The following is a 14918-nucleotide window of genomic DNA, read 5'->3' on the forward strand; positions in this document are numbered from 1 at the left end:
AGGCGAATCAGTGCGCGCCATCCACTGGCACCGCCGCTGGACTCTGACGTCTTTAACTGCGTCTCACAGCTGTAATACGCAAACCAGATCCACGGTGGGGAGTCGTGCTCAACTTGTGACGTATAATCCATAATATCGCACTAAAGATGAGTCAACAGAGGCGTAAACATAGCTGCGCTCAACCCCCGAGAGCATGTCATTTACGTCCGTATGCTTAATATACGTGTGCAGACTTTCCTATGCGTATTGATTAGTGAGAATAATGTGCTTGGAAGTGCGCTCGCAGTTGTTGTTCAAGGCAAATCTCGTTGACACGCACACACACACACACAGTAAAAGTGAGCGTGTTAATCCTCTGCGGCACTAATTCTCCACGCGGCAGACTGCTTCCTTCCATACGGCGCTTATGCACTTCTGACACACTCATATTTATTGTCAGCTGTAATGTGTAGTCGTATACGTTGATCACTGTAGAAACATACGCTCACGATTAGCTCACAAAAATGACCGCTTCTGAGATTTATAGAATAATAGGGAAGCGCCCGCAACCGCATGGACACACACTAGCCCACATACAGGAATCTTTATTGGCAATTTCTGGTGCTAATGGCGCCTTAAATGGATGTGACTCTACTACCTCAGTTGTAAGAGTAAGTCTTTATCGGTCCATTTTCGCTGCCGGTGTCATCCTCTTTTTCTCATTTGAGCCATCACTCGCTATTGTCCTTCCTCGTAATACATTTCCCCGAACCCTTTTTGACCTTATTTTCTACAGGACCGCTTGTACTTTGTCATGGAGTTCATCAATGGCGGAGATCTCATGTATCAGATTCAGCAGGTCGGCAAGTTCAAGGAGCCCCACGCTGTGTGAGTAGACAGGCACACTGACGTCCAAAAAAATGGGGTTGACTTATGCAAACTTTCACCGTTTTTTTTTTTTTTTTAAACATCATCGTGAACGGGGCCATCCGCAGGGATGAGAAGCGCTATTAAAGCCTGGGGGTGAAAGATTTTGTTCTCCCCCGATGAGCATCACCGCTGTGAAGAAGTTCAAAGCAATGAGTGTATTCCAGCAGCTCCAGCGTGAACTCGAACACCTCCGAAAAGGCGGGAAATAATTCATGTGGCTGGAGAGATGTGTGATGTCAAGTCGAACACAACACACTGACATATTTAACAAGCTGGCTGTCAGAGAGGCTAAGAGCCTTGTTGGCGTTTGCCCTTCATGTGCTTGCTTGGCAATCAGTCTCTTCAGGTTTGCGTGTGCAAAAAGTGCATTGTTCATAATTGGGTTTCTTCTTGTCCACAGACTGTATTTGGACTTATCCTGCCTTAAACCTTGTACGTGTTTTCATTAAAAAAAGGATAAGGTCACGTTAGCCTTGTGCGACAGCGAAGGCCCTCCGGGTATCATTCTGTTCACAGATTAAGCACTAAATAGAGTGTGCATATTCGTCACCACTACGCACACACTCAAAATGCCTCCTGACGTCTTTTACAAGCGCATTACCGACAAGATGTGGATTGTGCGCAGCCTTTCATACGTGCTCGGCTGCGTGGTCAGTATGTCCAGACTGTTGATCTTATCAGCTGGCCTTGAAGAGACAGCGCTGACCTTTCTACAGACACACACACACACACACACACGCGTGCACGCCCTATCCTTTCCGTCAGCCTCTTTCTAATTACGGCAGTTTTGTGTTGTGTTTATTTGTAGATTCTACGCAGCAGAAATTGCCATCGGGTTGTTCTTCCTGCATCAAAAGGGCATCATCTATAGGTAACGTCTGTAGAGCAAGACAAGAAATCCATGATATTTACACTGGCTTGTCGAGACTCGATGGCCACAACTTTAAGTTATGTCAATCAGAAGATATGTTAGATCAGAGGTCACATTGAATTTTTTTAAAACAATGTCCTTCATAGATGAGGTTTGGGGAAAAAAGGTGTGCATGCAGAATATGTAAAAAAAAAAAGAAGTTAATAATCATAATAAAATAATTCTCATTTTAAATTTGTATTGTTTATAATTATAATTTTATCACAATGTATTAATTAACTTTTTTTATTGACCTAAAATATGTCATATTTAAATGTAGCTTTTTATTTTTGCTAATAATTATTTATTTTATCATTTACCATAAAGTAAAAAAAAAAAAAACACATAAATTTTCTGCAACAAATAATACATGTCGATATAATGTAAATGCTCCCTCTTCAACATTGAGTAATAAAGCTTATTGCCCATTCCTGTTGAAATTGGTAGACTGTTAGTGTCAACTCATTAGTGACACTCGCGCATGGCTCTTGCTTTATTAGATTTGTCATCATGTCAGTCTGACTTGTTTGATTGAAAAGTCATCATGTGTGAGGTCATACTGCATCTGCCGTTTGATCATTGCCCATTGACAACAGCAAAAGTGAAAATAAGATCCCCCAAAATTCATGCAAATGGAATCTGGTTTAGCGCATGTGCCACCCATCCTCAAATTCATACTCTGTATGAATGTGTGCATGAATGGCTAAATGTGAGGCTTTTGTACAGAGCTTTAGGCATTGCGATAGTGTAGATAAAGTGCTATATAAACACACTGCATGTGCCATTTTACCATTTACTGTAAATGTGTGTTGCAATTAATATCACCTTACTTCTATTTGCTGCATTGTAATTACAATATATTGATTCACCACTGAGGATTATGGATTTCTTCTTCCAACTGAATTGTCTCTACGCCTACGAAATGAAGAGAATACCGAATTGTGTACGAATGAATTCCTCTTTCATTCTGAATTTGAACACAGAGACCTCAAGTTGGACAATGTGATGCTGGACAGCGAGGGCCACATTAAAATAGCGGACTTCGGCATGTGTAAAGAAAATATGAACGATGGAATCACCACCAAGACCTTCTGTGGAACACCAGACTACATCGCACCAGAGGTAGGCTGCTTCTTTGTGTTGGATGTTGGCCTCTATGTTGTATATCTATTTCCCTGTCACTTTGTTCAGTCAATAGTGTAATGATCCATCTTTTGTATTTTAGATCATAGCTTACCAGCCTTATGGGAAATCTGTGGACTGGTGGGCCTTTGGAGTTCTGCTTTATGAAATGCTGGCTGGGCAGGTGTGTGTGTGTGTGTGTGTTTGTTTATGTACGGCAGTCGAAGAAAACAATGTCATTTTAATAAGACTGCAGTCAAAAGGCATTTGTGTTTCCATGGTTTCAAAAAGAAAGAAAGAAAGAAATAACACTCATGCGTTTGTAGCCTTTAATATTTGACAGTGTGTAATGAGAAGTTGAGTTATTAAATTACATCCCTTAATGACTTTTCCCTCACTCGGGCATTAATAATTGTTAGGAGATGATGTGATCGTTCAAATGCTGCACATCTCATTTGGTTTGCATTTAGAGAGATTTTTTTTATGTTGTTGAAGATCCACTGTATTCTGACATTGACAAGTTGAAATGAGGAATATGTACAGTTTTTTTTTCTAATGTACAATTAATCGAACACATATATTGTCTGATCAATAATAGGCAGGTTTATGAGGATTTGGCAACAGTAAGCATGTTCGTGACTCCATTGCTTGTTATTGAAAATTGTGGAACCGGCAATTATTATTATTATAGGTTGGTGTATTAATTTTCTCTCCGTTTGATTCGTACCCCAGCCTCCGTTCGATGGTGAAGATGAGGATGAGTTATTTCAGTCCATCATGGAGCACCATGTCTCCTACCCCAAGTCAATGTCCAAGGAGGCTGTGGCTATCTGTAAAGGGGTGAGTGTGCACATAAACCACAATCTCACCATTCCCCACTGAAGACGGTCCCTCCTTCACACAACATATGTAAAAGAAGAGAATTGGGAGAAGGCGACGTTTGTTTGAGAAAGGCGGGCAGGAAGCGCAGGGAGGAGGTGAGCGGATAGAGAGCGAGCGAGCGAGCGAGAGGGACATCAAAATTATCTGCATAATTAAAACCATTGTGAGGGAACATTTATGTGCAGTGAAACAACATTGTTCGCTTTCGCTATCTGTCCTGCTTCCATCTCTCTGTCATAAGCGCTCTCCTTCCCCGTCCTTCCCTCTGCCTGCACTGCTCCATTGTTTTTTTCTTCTTTCATTGCACATCCTCTAACACACACACACACATACACGCACACTGCACTGCACTGCACTGCACTAATGAAATGGCTTGAGCTGTGGGAACTCTTCAGAATAGACTGGACAGTTAAAATGAAGCCGTCTAACTGGGCTGTACTTATCAGAGCCATCAATACGCACAGCCTCTATGTCCGACTTCGACCTTTGTGCCTCACTAACCGCACTAAATTGTGACCACGCACACACACAAGCTTTGGCCACGGATCAAGTTTCATCAATATTCAGCATATTTAACTGAACTCTGCTCTCGGATCGTCTTTTAGTTAATGAAACGCATGCTGGCCATAACATTAGATACACCTCAGCAATTTTAATGAGGCTTTAGTAGAGCTGCCATGATCAAATGATGAGGCTGACTTTGACTGACACTTCAGCACAGAGACAAATTCATTTAATCGCATGTTTGTTATGGTGGTTCTGGTTTGCATTAGTGTAGAATTAACCAATCAGAGGGCTAAGAGCCACAATTTTTACTGCGTTACTGCAAAGAACCACATCATACACATGGGCACACAGAAACTGCGCCGCTCTCGTCCCCTCACTCTCTAGCAGACTCCCCATCATTGCGTGGCTTTTTAGCCCATGCAATGTTCCAAGCAAGCTGATATGAGTGTTTCATACATTTTGGGGTCAACTTTTCTGCCTGACCTTTCAAAGCGAGTAACTTGTGCCTGCAAAGTTCAGTCCTTTTTTGGACATTCCTGGTTGATGTTTGCATGGAGCAAATCGAGACACTTTTTGACGTTCTACAATAGAATCTGTTTTCAATTAAAGAATGAAGAAGTCACTCAGTGACACCCAGAAACGCTCCATGCCGTGGTCCCTGCCCCTCACTCGTACACAATGAATGAGGTTGACGATGTTCAGTGTGAAAAGGGCTTTAAGAGCTGGTCTGGAAGCATTTAGCATAGCATTTGGTACATGGACTTTCAGAGGAGAATCATTTTTAAGGGATACTTGACTCATTGAGCCATTTTCAGCAGTAAAAAAGTTAATATTTTGTTCAGAATGAATTTGCTAACGTCATTATTTTTCATGTACAATTAATACTTTTAAAAACACATTTTTCTACTTGCTGTCGACTGAAGATAAAATCGATAATGACCAATCACGGCTCAACTGTTTTCTGGGTTTGGTCAGCAAACTGAGCCATGATTGGTCGTTACTGTCATGTTTGGATCTGTTTTCCTTGTGTGTCTTCCTTGTCTTGTTAAGTGTGATCCTGCCCTTCCTCGTGTGATCCAATCAGTGCCCTCAGCCACTTGTGTCTTGCCCAGGTGTGTCTTGTTGTGTCGTTAGTGTCTGTGTATTTAGTCTGCTGTCTCCCCTCTGTCTGTGTGGGTTCATTGTTTTTCCCCCTTGTCATGCTGCTCGTTTTTTCCTTGGTGTTCCCGCCCATGTTTTGGTTCATGTTTTGTTTTATGATTTGTTTTATCTTGTAATTTGGAAGATCGCTTTTTTTCATAGAAATTAAATTCCTTTTTTTTGATTGAACCTCCTCGCCTTGTCTTCTTCCCGCATTTGGGTCCCCAAGCTGCCCCCCCCCCCCCCACCCCACGTTAGTGATGGGACGATGATACCTCAAGGAGTGTATTGACACATTACACAAACTGTATTGACACTGTATTGACACTGTGTTGGTCACTCAATAGTGACCTCTGCTGTAGATCTACAATCATTGCAGATAAACAAAATGAAAATAAGATGGTAAAACGTGCATGCTGTAAACCTTAATATTAGCTTATGAATTTATATTTATAAAATAAATTTAATACATTTTATTTATTCACTTGCTAGTCTTTTACTTAAAATATGATCTCATCTTTGTATAATTTCAGTTGGTCCATTTGCTTGCTGAGTTGTTTATTAGATGCTCATATGAGTTGGCTTGTAAAATATAGCAAATTTGTATGTAATAAAATAATATTAATATAATAAATAAAATTAAATAAAATAAAAGTTAAAATGTTTAACTTCTGTATGGGATTTTGTTTAAAGTTTTAAACCATATGTAATAACACACTAAAAATAGATTCTGTCATACATTTTTATTGAGAAACAAAAGTTTTTGAAGTGTGATTGCTCCAAGGCGATTTCTCCTCTTGGACACCAGTTCCCCTGCCTTAGAGAACACTCGTTCACAGGGAACAGAGGAAGCTGGCATGCATAAATATTTAAGTGCCAGTTGATAAAGGTGTGGATACTTTCTCTGATCAAAATGATTCCAGACTTGTGAAAATTTTCTAGAACGATCCATGAGTGGAAGCAAACAAAAATCCAACAGGCACAGGTACAGGTAAATTTACAGCAACAGCAAACAGTTTAATCTCCATCCAACAAACACGCAACATGTTGATACAGTTTGTCTACCTATAAATACAATTTGGCGAGGCACATCCAAACGACACACGTCCTGTTTCGGTCACGTGATTTTTTTTATTAAAGCGATACACGCGCCGATACGGGGTTTCACACTTGCGCACTCGGCACAGTGCTGGCGCGCCAGTGTTGTTCGTCCCATCACTACTGACAGTTACCTACTTCTTCGGCAGAAGTGAAGTCATCTTCAGTCGTCAGCAAGTGGGAAAATGTGTATTAATTGTACATGAAAAATAACGACGTTATCACATTAAATATAGACAAAATATCTTCTTAGTTTTGAAAATGGCTTAATGAGTCAAGTATCACAGGTTGCTGCATATGATTGGAAAATAATTGATTTGCCTCTCGACATGGTGAAGTATGTGGTTGATCCAAGGACATCCACACACATATAATACTGGAACCAGTACTTAGAGAAACACAATGAAAAGAAGAGAATGGACAGTTGAGAATAATAAATACAACTTCCAGGATGAATTTTTGAATTTAGGTTATAAATGTAAGTCAGTTCTTCTGCTAGTGTTTAGGCCAACAGCTCACCATTACTAAGGCAGGGATGTGATTTTTCCGCTAATTCGCGTAATTCCGCTTTTTTTATCTCCCCCCCACAAAAAAAATATATTGATTTTTTTTTTTTTTTTTTATGTAGTTCATTGTGTATGCACATGACTCCGACAGATAACATCTTCTGCTATAACAAAGACATTTGTGGTATGCTCTGAGTTACTTTTCATTTGGTCATGATACAATTATTTGTTCATGAAATTTGAACTCTTCAACATTATTTATGTGTTAACTTAGTAATCACATTAGTTAGATATGATGATATTCTCAGTGATAGTTTTTAAAAGCAAAGGCAGTCCAATGTTTTTGAATGTGACTGATTTTGAGTTGACTAAAACTGCTATTTTATATGGGATAGTTCAATATACATTGAAAATTTATGCTGTTGGACCTAGCTGGGTGCCAGCGGCCCCCAGACCCCCGGCTAAATTTTCAGATAATTTCACTTTGGTCAAATCACATCCCTGCTAAGGTGTTGCTAATATTGAGTCCCCTTCATGCAGCTTCAGAAGTTACCGAAATATTGGTTGAAGAATATCTCTCTAAAAAGGTTGATCAAAACTCAGCATTATTAGCTTAGTTAGAGAAGGGCATAATTTATACTTCGATCGTGTGGGTGTACCTAATGAAATGTCCGTGTATATACACACACACGGTACAACATCAGCACTCACTGTGCCAGCATGAATCCGTTCTCGCAGCCATTCAAGACGTTCGGCGCACTTTCACTAGCAAATTGATGACAACAATGTTCACTCTTTTGGATACAGACACACCCGCATATGCGCACACATATACAGTACAGGCCGTGTAATGTATTAGTGATGATTACTGGGTTGTAGTGGATCACCATCGGAGCGTGAAAGCTCGCCTCCGTCCACCCCCACAGATCCCACCGCGCCCTGCCAGCAGCGGCTTGCAACGCATGCGCGCGCGCATCAAGGCTACTTGAAGCCCGACATGATATTTCCATTTGCAAGAAAAACCCTCGTCTCAACTGCGTTTTTCGCACAAGGGAAGACAACGTGCAAATGTGATGGCTAACGTCGCCGCAAGAAGCCTGTCATGTTCATATTTTGCTTATCGGAATACAGTGCGAAGAGGTGCGAGGGTTTCTGCTCCATGTATTGGAAGTAACAGTGGAGAGTTTTCCAACTTGTTTGTAGGTGGAAGAATTCATCGTTTGAATGTGGTGAGCGTGTGCGTGCACGTATGGGTTTGTACAGTACAATGTGTGTAAAGGGAGCGATCAGAGATATTTCCACTCCCCTGATTCTATGCTAGCCAACATCTATATTTCATAACCAGCAATGGGGCTACACACATTCATGCTAACAGAAGTAAAAATGCATTGCTTCGATGTTCTATAGAGACATGCTGTTAGCTACACAATCATCACCTTCACATGACTTTACAGCACAGACTAATTGAACACATTTTGTTCCTACTCATACAAAAGCGCACACACATACTCTCGCACCACCACATGAGATGAGATTCACTTTTTATGAATTGGAGCAGCACTAATGTATGAAATAAGAGGGCATGTAGCTCAAAGTATGATGCCATAATCATCCAAATCATTGAATTATCGGTGTTTTGATGAGGCAAATATCGAATTATTTATTATCAAAAATGTTATTTTGTGATCTTATTTTACCATCAACATAAAACAAGTGACTTGTAATTGCACATAACTCAAATGGGAAACTCCTCCCTCCTCCAACACAACTGACTCAAATGATCAGCTCAAGCTCTGTAAAAGCTTGATAACTACAGACGCTCCCCAACTTACGAACGAGTTACGTTCCGAGCGATCGTTCGTAAGGTGAATTTGTTCGTAAGTTGCTTCAGTGCTATATTTTGTATTATAATTGATGTTTAAAGAGAATACGTACAGTACTGTACTACGTATGTTAGAGAGAGAGAGAGAGAGACACACACAGTATGTACATGTACGTAATAAGATAAATAAAATGAAGTTTAACTTACTTTTGGAAGATGTACTCGATGCTTAAGGATTTGATGGAGGAGGAGGAGGAGGAAGAGGAGGATTTTATATCATGAGAGGTTCTTCGTCGTCGCTGGAATGGGCTTCAAAAGTTACTTCCTCCTCCGTAACTTCAATGTAGGAAGAAGTTGAGGGTCGCGGAGAAGAAGATGAGCGTTGATGAGTATCTTCCTTGGAGGATTTACTAGAAACTGGCCGAAAGAAGCGATCTAACGACGATTGCACAGTTTTCTTCTTTTTTCATCATAAATGATGCGGTAGCACTGTATGGCATCATTCAATTGATTTGCAACCTTTGTGCAACGTTCAATATTTGGGTCTTGCTGCTCGAAGAGTGCGATGGCTTTATCTATGAGCGACAGGCGTTTCTTCTTCTTCCTCCTCCTCGACACGTTGCTGAGCCTCCAATGCTGGGTGAGCTCTCACAGCGCCAAGCGTCGGTATTAGCGGCGGAAAGAAGCACTACAGTACTCGGAAAAAGGTGCGCAATACAAAAACGAACTTACAGCATCTCTTTCCGAACATTTTTTGACATGCGCGCAGACATGTTCGTATGTACCGTTGTTCGTAACTCGAATGTTCGTAAGTAGGGGAGCGTCTGTATCTTCTTCATGAATCAGGTGTGTCTGTGGAGGGAGACATGGGAAACAAGCAGGACAGTGGCTCTCGAGGACCAGGGTTCCCTGCCACTGCCTTATAGTGACATTGGGGGAAAAAATAAGTTCCTTTTCCTAATGAAAAAGTTTCTCATTAGAATGAGAGTTTTCTTGTTTCCCATTTGAATGCGAATGTTTCGCATTAGTACCAGAAAGTTGTGTATGAAATGTGCTATATAAATAATGCATGCACGGGAGACCCTCTAACTACATTCCGTTTTGAGTTTGCATTTCTGTGTGAAAATAACTTTGGTTATATTTTCACCTGTGGCCAACTCCGCCCACTACCCTGTTTGCCAAAGACTTGCTTGAGGAAATCACTCTAAAAGAAAATACATCAACAGTATGACACGACGACCACAATGACACATAAGTGCTGCAGACGTCACACACACCACCCCATGAAGCCCCGCCTCTTAAAGGTACTTTCACGTACCACAGACACTGCAATACATACAGTATTTTCAATTCATTTTATGCTGGTAATTTTCAGTGTATAAATATGTTTACAATGTATTTAAAAGTGTGTTTAATGAGTTGAAATGTGTTTAAAGTGTCTTGAATTGGTAAAAAAAAAAAAAGATGAATTCCCGCATTAAACCGGATTTCTCTTTATGTATACGCGTTGATTTGCATTTATTCACTACTGTGTGTTAAATATAAAACTGTATTAGAAGGAAAAATGTTAACGCATCCTTTCAGATATTTACTCAACAGTCAACAAAAAAGTCTTTCTACATACCCAATCTATTTCACTGCCACAGGTGCAGTTGCTGCCTGAGAACAATTTTATCTGTCAGCCTTTCTTTGGTCCAGGAAAAAGGAGGACGGAAGCAGCCGAGTGTGTAATGTCCCGAGTATACAATTCCTTTCGATATTTTTTGTGTTTGTTTAGGAAAGCTTGTGTATGTGTGAGCGACCCACGCGTGCTCGCGTGCACGCATCTGCATTTGTGTGTTGCGCAGTTGGCTGACCCGTGAAAAATGTTATTTTAGTTGTAATCTAATGAGCTATGACTGCTGTTCCTCAGGGAGGCACGCCCCACCTACACAAACGCACACATACACACTGACGTCACGGACTTTCTTAAGGTTTTGCCTGGACGCACATCATAAATGCTCTTTAATTTTGCCCGCGGGAAAACAAACATGGTAAAAGACGAGAGAAAACAACAGTTGTTTCTGCAGGCTTCAGGGTAGTTGTTTACTTAAGTTCATAGAGTGTAGATTACTTCTTAAAAGAAAGAAAAGCCAAATGAAAAGATTTCAATACCAATATCCAGTAATGATCTATTGTACAGAATATCCAAAGAAGTGCTGAATGGAAAATAACAATTGACATTAATTATTAATCAACTAGAAAATGCAATTTCTGTAGAAATTGCATGTGAAGGCTGTGAGGCTGAATGAAAACTGTGGAATGATTTGGAAAGATATTGAATGGCACAGAATGCTACAGAATGACCTGGAAGGAGCTGAATAAATGAAAGTTAGAACGATTTGAATCGGTGAATAAATGAAGAATCTATAGCAGAAAACCCCAAAAAGGGGGAATGAGTTAAGAATGAAGTAGGGAATGGGCTAATAATCATCCCTAAAGTAAAATGAAACAGTTGAATGTTTTGAATGTCCCTTTGAAATTATATAAATGTGAAATGTTGAATCTGCCATTAAGAATGAATGGGGGAAATTAGGGTACAAAATCGGGAATTGTGGGTAAGGCGTGAACATTCGGAATACAAAAAAATTGAACCTAGAATGGCATGACTATTTGGAATATGTTAAAATTGCAATGACAAGAAACGGATGAATTATGTGGAAGTAGATAGATGCCAAAAAATGGGCGGGAAAATATTAATTAGTTTAAAGTATAGAAATAAAGCCTTCACACAACTAAATGAAACCCAAAGTGGAAATGTTCTCCACTCATCAAGTGTGAAATTAAACAACCAAGTAGATCTTTTGTTTTTCTGCCCATAATGTTGAGAGAAATGTTGTTACTTTGTAAATAGTTAAATTGCATGTTTCCATATATAGAAAAAGCTTCAGAGTATGTAAAACAAATGTATTAATAGCATTTAGCAGGTATTAGTTTTAGTATATGCTGCGGGCCGCTTAAAAATGGATGGCGGGCCGTAGTTTGGAGACCCTGGATTAGCCAGGGGTGACTATACGCAAGTGGCATTCATTTGCAGTCTGAGGGGTGAACAGCTCTTGCAAAAATACAAAAACGTCATTAGATTTTTTTGCAAAAGTTGCTAACACTGAATAGCTACGCTTCTCAACACGGTACAACACGAGACCTTGAAAGTGAGGACACACAAGTTATGAGGCAAACAACACTTGAATGTCAACAGCCCCAAACAGTTGAAACAAACAAACATGAACAATTAAAATGAGACAAATCCTGCATGTGCCATGAGAGCAGAAAGCTAATAATCTTCATTCTCTCTGTCTGGCCAGTTGATGACCAAGCATCCAGCTAAGCGACTAGGCTGTTCTCCAGAAGGCGAGAGAGACATCAGGGACCACAGCTTCTTCCGCTACATGGACTGGGAAAAATTGGAGAACAAGGAAGTGCAGCCGCCGTTCAAACCCAAAGCCGTAAGTTTGACCCGCTGTGAAGGAAATGTCATCCAGGGGTCGAATGCTAAACCGCTGCAGTTGACGTCCTCTCAGCTCTTAGCTCTCCTCTGTCATTTTATATTTTCTGTCTCTTTCCTCTCCTTTGAATGGGACAATCACAGGTAGGTCAGTACAAATGATAGGATGTCTTTTATTATAACGGAAGTAATATATGAAAGACGACCATAACCTCGTTAAGCGTAAATGTGTTTTTGTTTTGTTTTGGACTGGATGAGTTCATCTGACAAAGTTCAGAGCCCACTCACATTCGGTGCAACTCGTTTAAGTCAGCTGAGGTCAGTTGGAGTTGAGAGTAATCCTCCGGGGGGGGGGGGGGGGGCTTAGGTGAGAGGATACTAGTCAGACAGAGTGACCGAAAACAACCTTGGATTTGTGTGTGTTTTCTTTCTCACTACATAAAATGTAGTTGGATCAGAACTAGCAGCTCAATGATGTCATCGTGATTCACACACGCGGCATTATTATGCGCACGCCGACTCACGCGGCCCCAAGCCTCACTGCTGGGAAACGGTGTTTCTGGGTTGGTGGGTTTTTATGCGGCTGTCTTGACCTGCTGCTTTGTGTGTGCGCGATGTGCCTTTTTGTGTGTGATTTTATTATTGTATGTGTGTGTCTTGCTGCGGTGTGTGTATTTGAACATGTGTGTATTTGGACAACTGTGCGAGGGAGGGAGCGCATCTGTGTGTGTACTTGTTTCTGCAAGTGTACCAGTCCTAAAAAGTGAAGCGTGGTCCTGCAGCCATCCTCTGGGAATGCTAATGTTTGCTGTCCAGTAATTCCTCTTGTCCATTTAGCATCTTATTATTACTCGCGTACTGAGGAAGTGCCCTCTTTTTAGGAATTTTGTGGGCAAATGAGATATTTTTCACCTTAAAGCTGGGCAAATGACACGATAATATTTTCAACACTTGTGCTTCTGAAACAGCCCGTCTTGATTTTAGACTCACCGGCCACTTTAGTAGGTACACCTTTTCAAAACAAATATACAACTATTCTATGCATTACGGAAATGGTGAAACATTCTGAATTGTATCCAAGCCATAGGCCAATATTAGATTCTGACGGTATGATAACCGTGAGCAAAAATATTGTGGTACCACAGTATTAAAATTACTCTAAATTAAATCTTTAAAAAATATATATTTGGGTAAATAAAAACAGATATTTTTTTTCATTCAAAACAATCCATTTTATTTGTAATCAATATATAGAATATTTAGTAAAGTTTGTTATTAACTCATTCACTGCCATAGACGGCTATAGACGTCAAAAATTAATTTGAATTATTTCTATTAGTTTAACATTTGTGCCCACTTTTGTTAACCAAAGTATGCAAACCGACATTTTTTATTGTATTAGAACAGATATAAAATTTGGGATTAATTGTGAATTAACTAGTGAAGTCATGCAATTAATTACGTAAAAAAAATTGGAATCGCCCGACGACCCAAATTTTTTATAATTTTTTCAAAAAAAAAAAACATTATTAAAAAGAAAAAGGAAAAATAATTTAAAAAAAAAAATAAAAAAAAAAAGATTATTAAAAATTAGGGCATCAGGTGATTAAAATTTGTAATCGTAATTAATCGAATGACTTCATTATTTAACTCACGATTAATCACAAATTTATATCTGTTCTAAATGTACAAAAAAAATCTAGGTTTTCATACTCTTGTTAACAAAAATGCAAAAAAAAATGTTAAACTACTAAAAATAGTTCAGACGTCTATAACTGTCAATGGCAGGGAATGAGTTAATCAGTGTCCCATCACCGGTGAGCTATTTTTAGAACAGACCTGTAGGCTACTTATGTTTCCTTGGGGCTAACTAGTACCCACTGGCACTTTTTTTTTTTTGTTAGTTAGTTTTTTTTAAATAATCCACATGAATCAGAGCAAAAAGGTGTCCCCTCAAAAAAGACAAGAATAACTCATTACCGGTGACAGCCAGTATTTGCGGTTATTAAAACCTTGACTTTTACTTTTTAAAACCACGATAAACCGTCAAACCTGTAATCGGCCCATACCTAGTCACCACACCTCAAAATATTCTCAAACCTTCTGTAGACTCTTTATAAGGGAGAAACCTTTTCAAGGGCCCCTTCATAATCCCAATTCCAATTAAGCAAAACCGCCACTTGTATACCTAAATGGAAGGAATTAAAAACATGCAAAATGTCATAATGTTAGATTACAAAATCCGATTTTTTTTTAAAGAGTAAAAAGGTTGTAATCTTGAAATACCAAATACCAAAATGTATTTTTGTTAAAATAAAGTTGTAGTTTTCAATATTAAACTAGAATATAATTCAAATCAAAGTTTAGGATGTGAAGCAAATCATTTGAATCTGTGAATTGATGACTGGTCACAATCATATCAGAACTTTTAATTGACCCACAGCTGAGGTAGAAAGTGTCATGTAATGTTATTTTGCTTTGTTGGCCGGCGGTGCCAATATGAAGGTATGATGATATGACATGAAAAATGCACTGCAA

The 14918-nt window shown here is 39.5% G+C and overlaps 1 protein-coding gene across 2 annotated transcripts in view; it reads left to right on the plus strand.

Moving 5' to 3' along the window:
• Window positions 1-14918, plus strand: part of LOC144043211 (protein kinase C beta type-like) — a 102675-nt gene that overhangs the window by 65492 nt on the left and 22265 nt on the right. For both annotated transcript variants that reach the window (XM_077556526.1, XM_077556525.1), the window contains exons 11-16: window positions 776-867; window positions 1718-1780; window positions 2803-2941; window positions 3045-3125; window positions 3674-3781; window positions 12241-12381. In XM_077556526.1, the coding sequence (XP_077412652.1) occupies window positions 776-867; window positions 1718-1780; window positions 2803-2941; window positions 3045-3125; window positions 3674-3781; window positions 12241-12381 (624 nt within the window). The remainder of the gene's footprint in view (window positions 1-775; window positions 868-1717; window positions 1781-2802; window positions 2942-3044; window positions 3126-3673; window positions 3782-12240; window positions 12382-14918) is intronic.

The sequence above is a fragment of the Vanacampus margaritifer genome, chromosome 2 (genome assembly GCF_051991255.1).
Source record: "Vanacampus margaritifer isolate UIUO_Vmar chromosome 2, RoL_Vmar_1.0, whole genome shotgun sequence".
NCBI lineage: Eukaryota > Metazoa > Chordata > Actinopteri > Syngnathiformes > Syngnathidae > Vanacampus > Vanacampus margaritifer.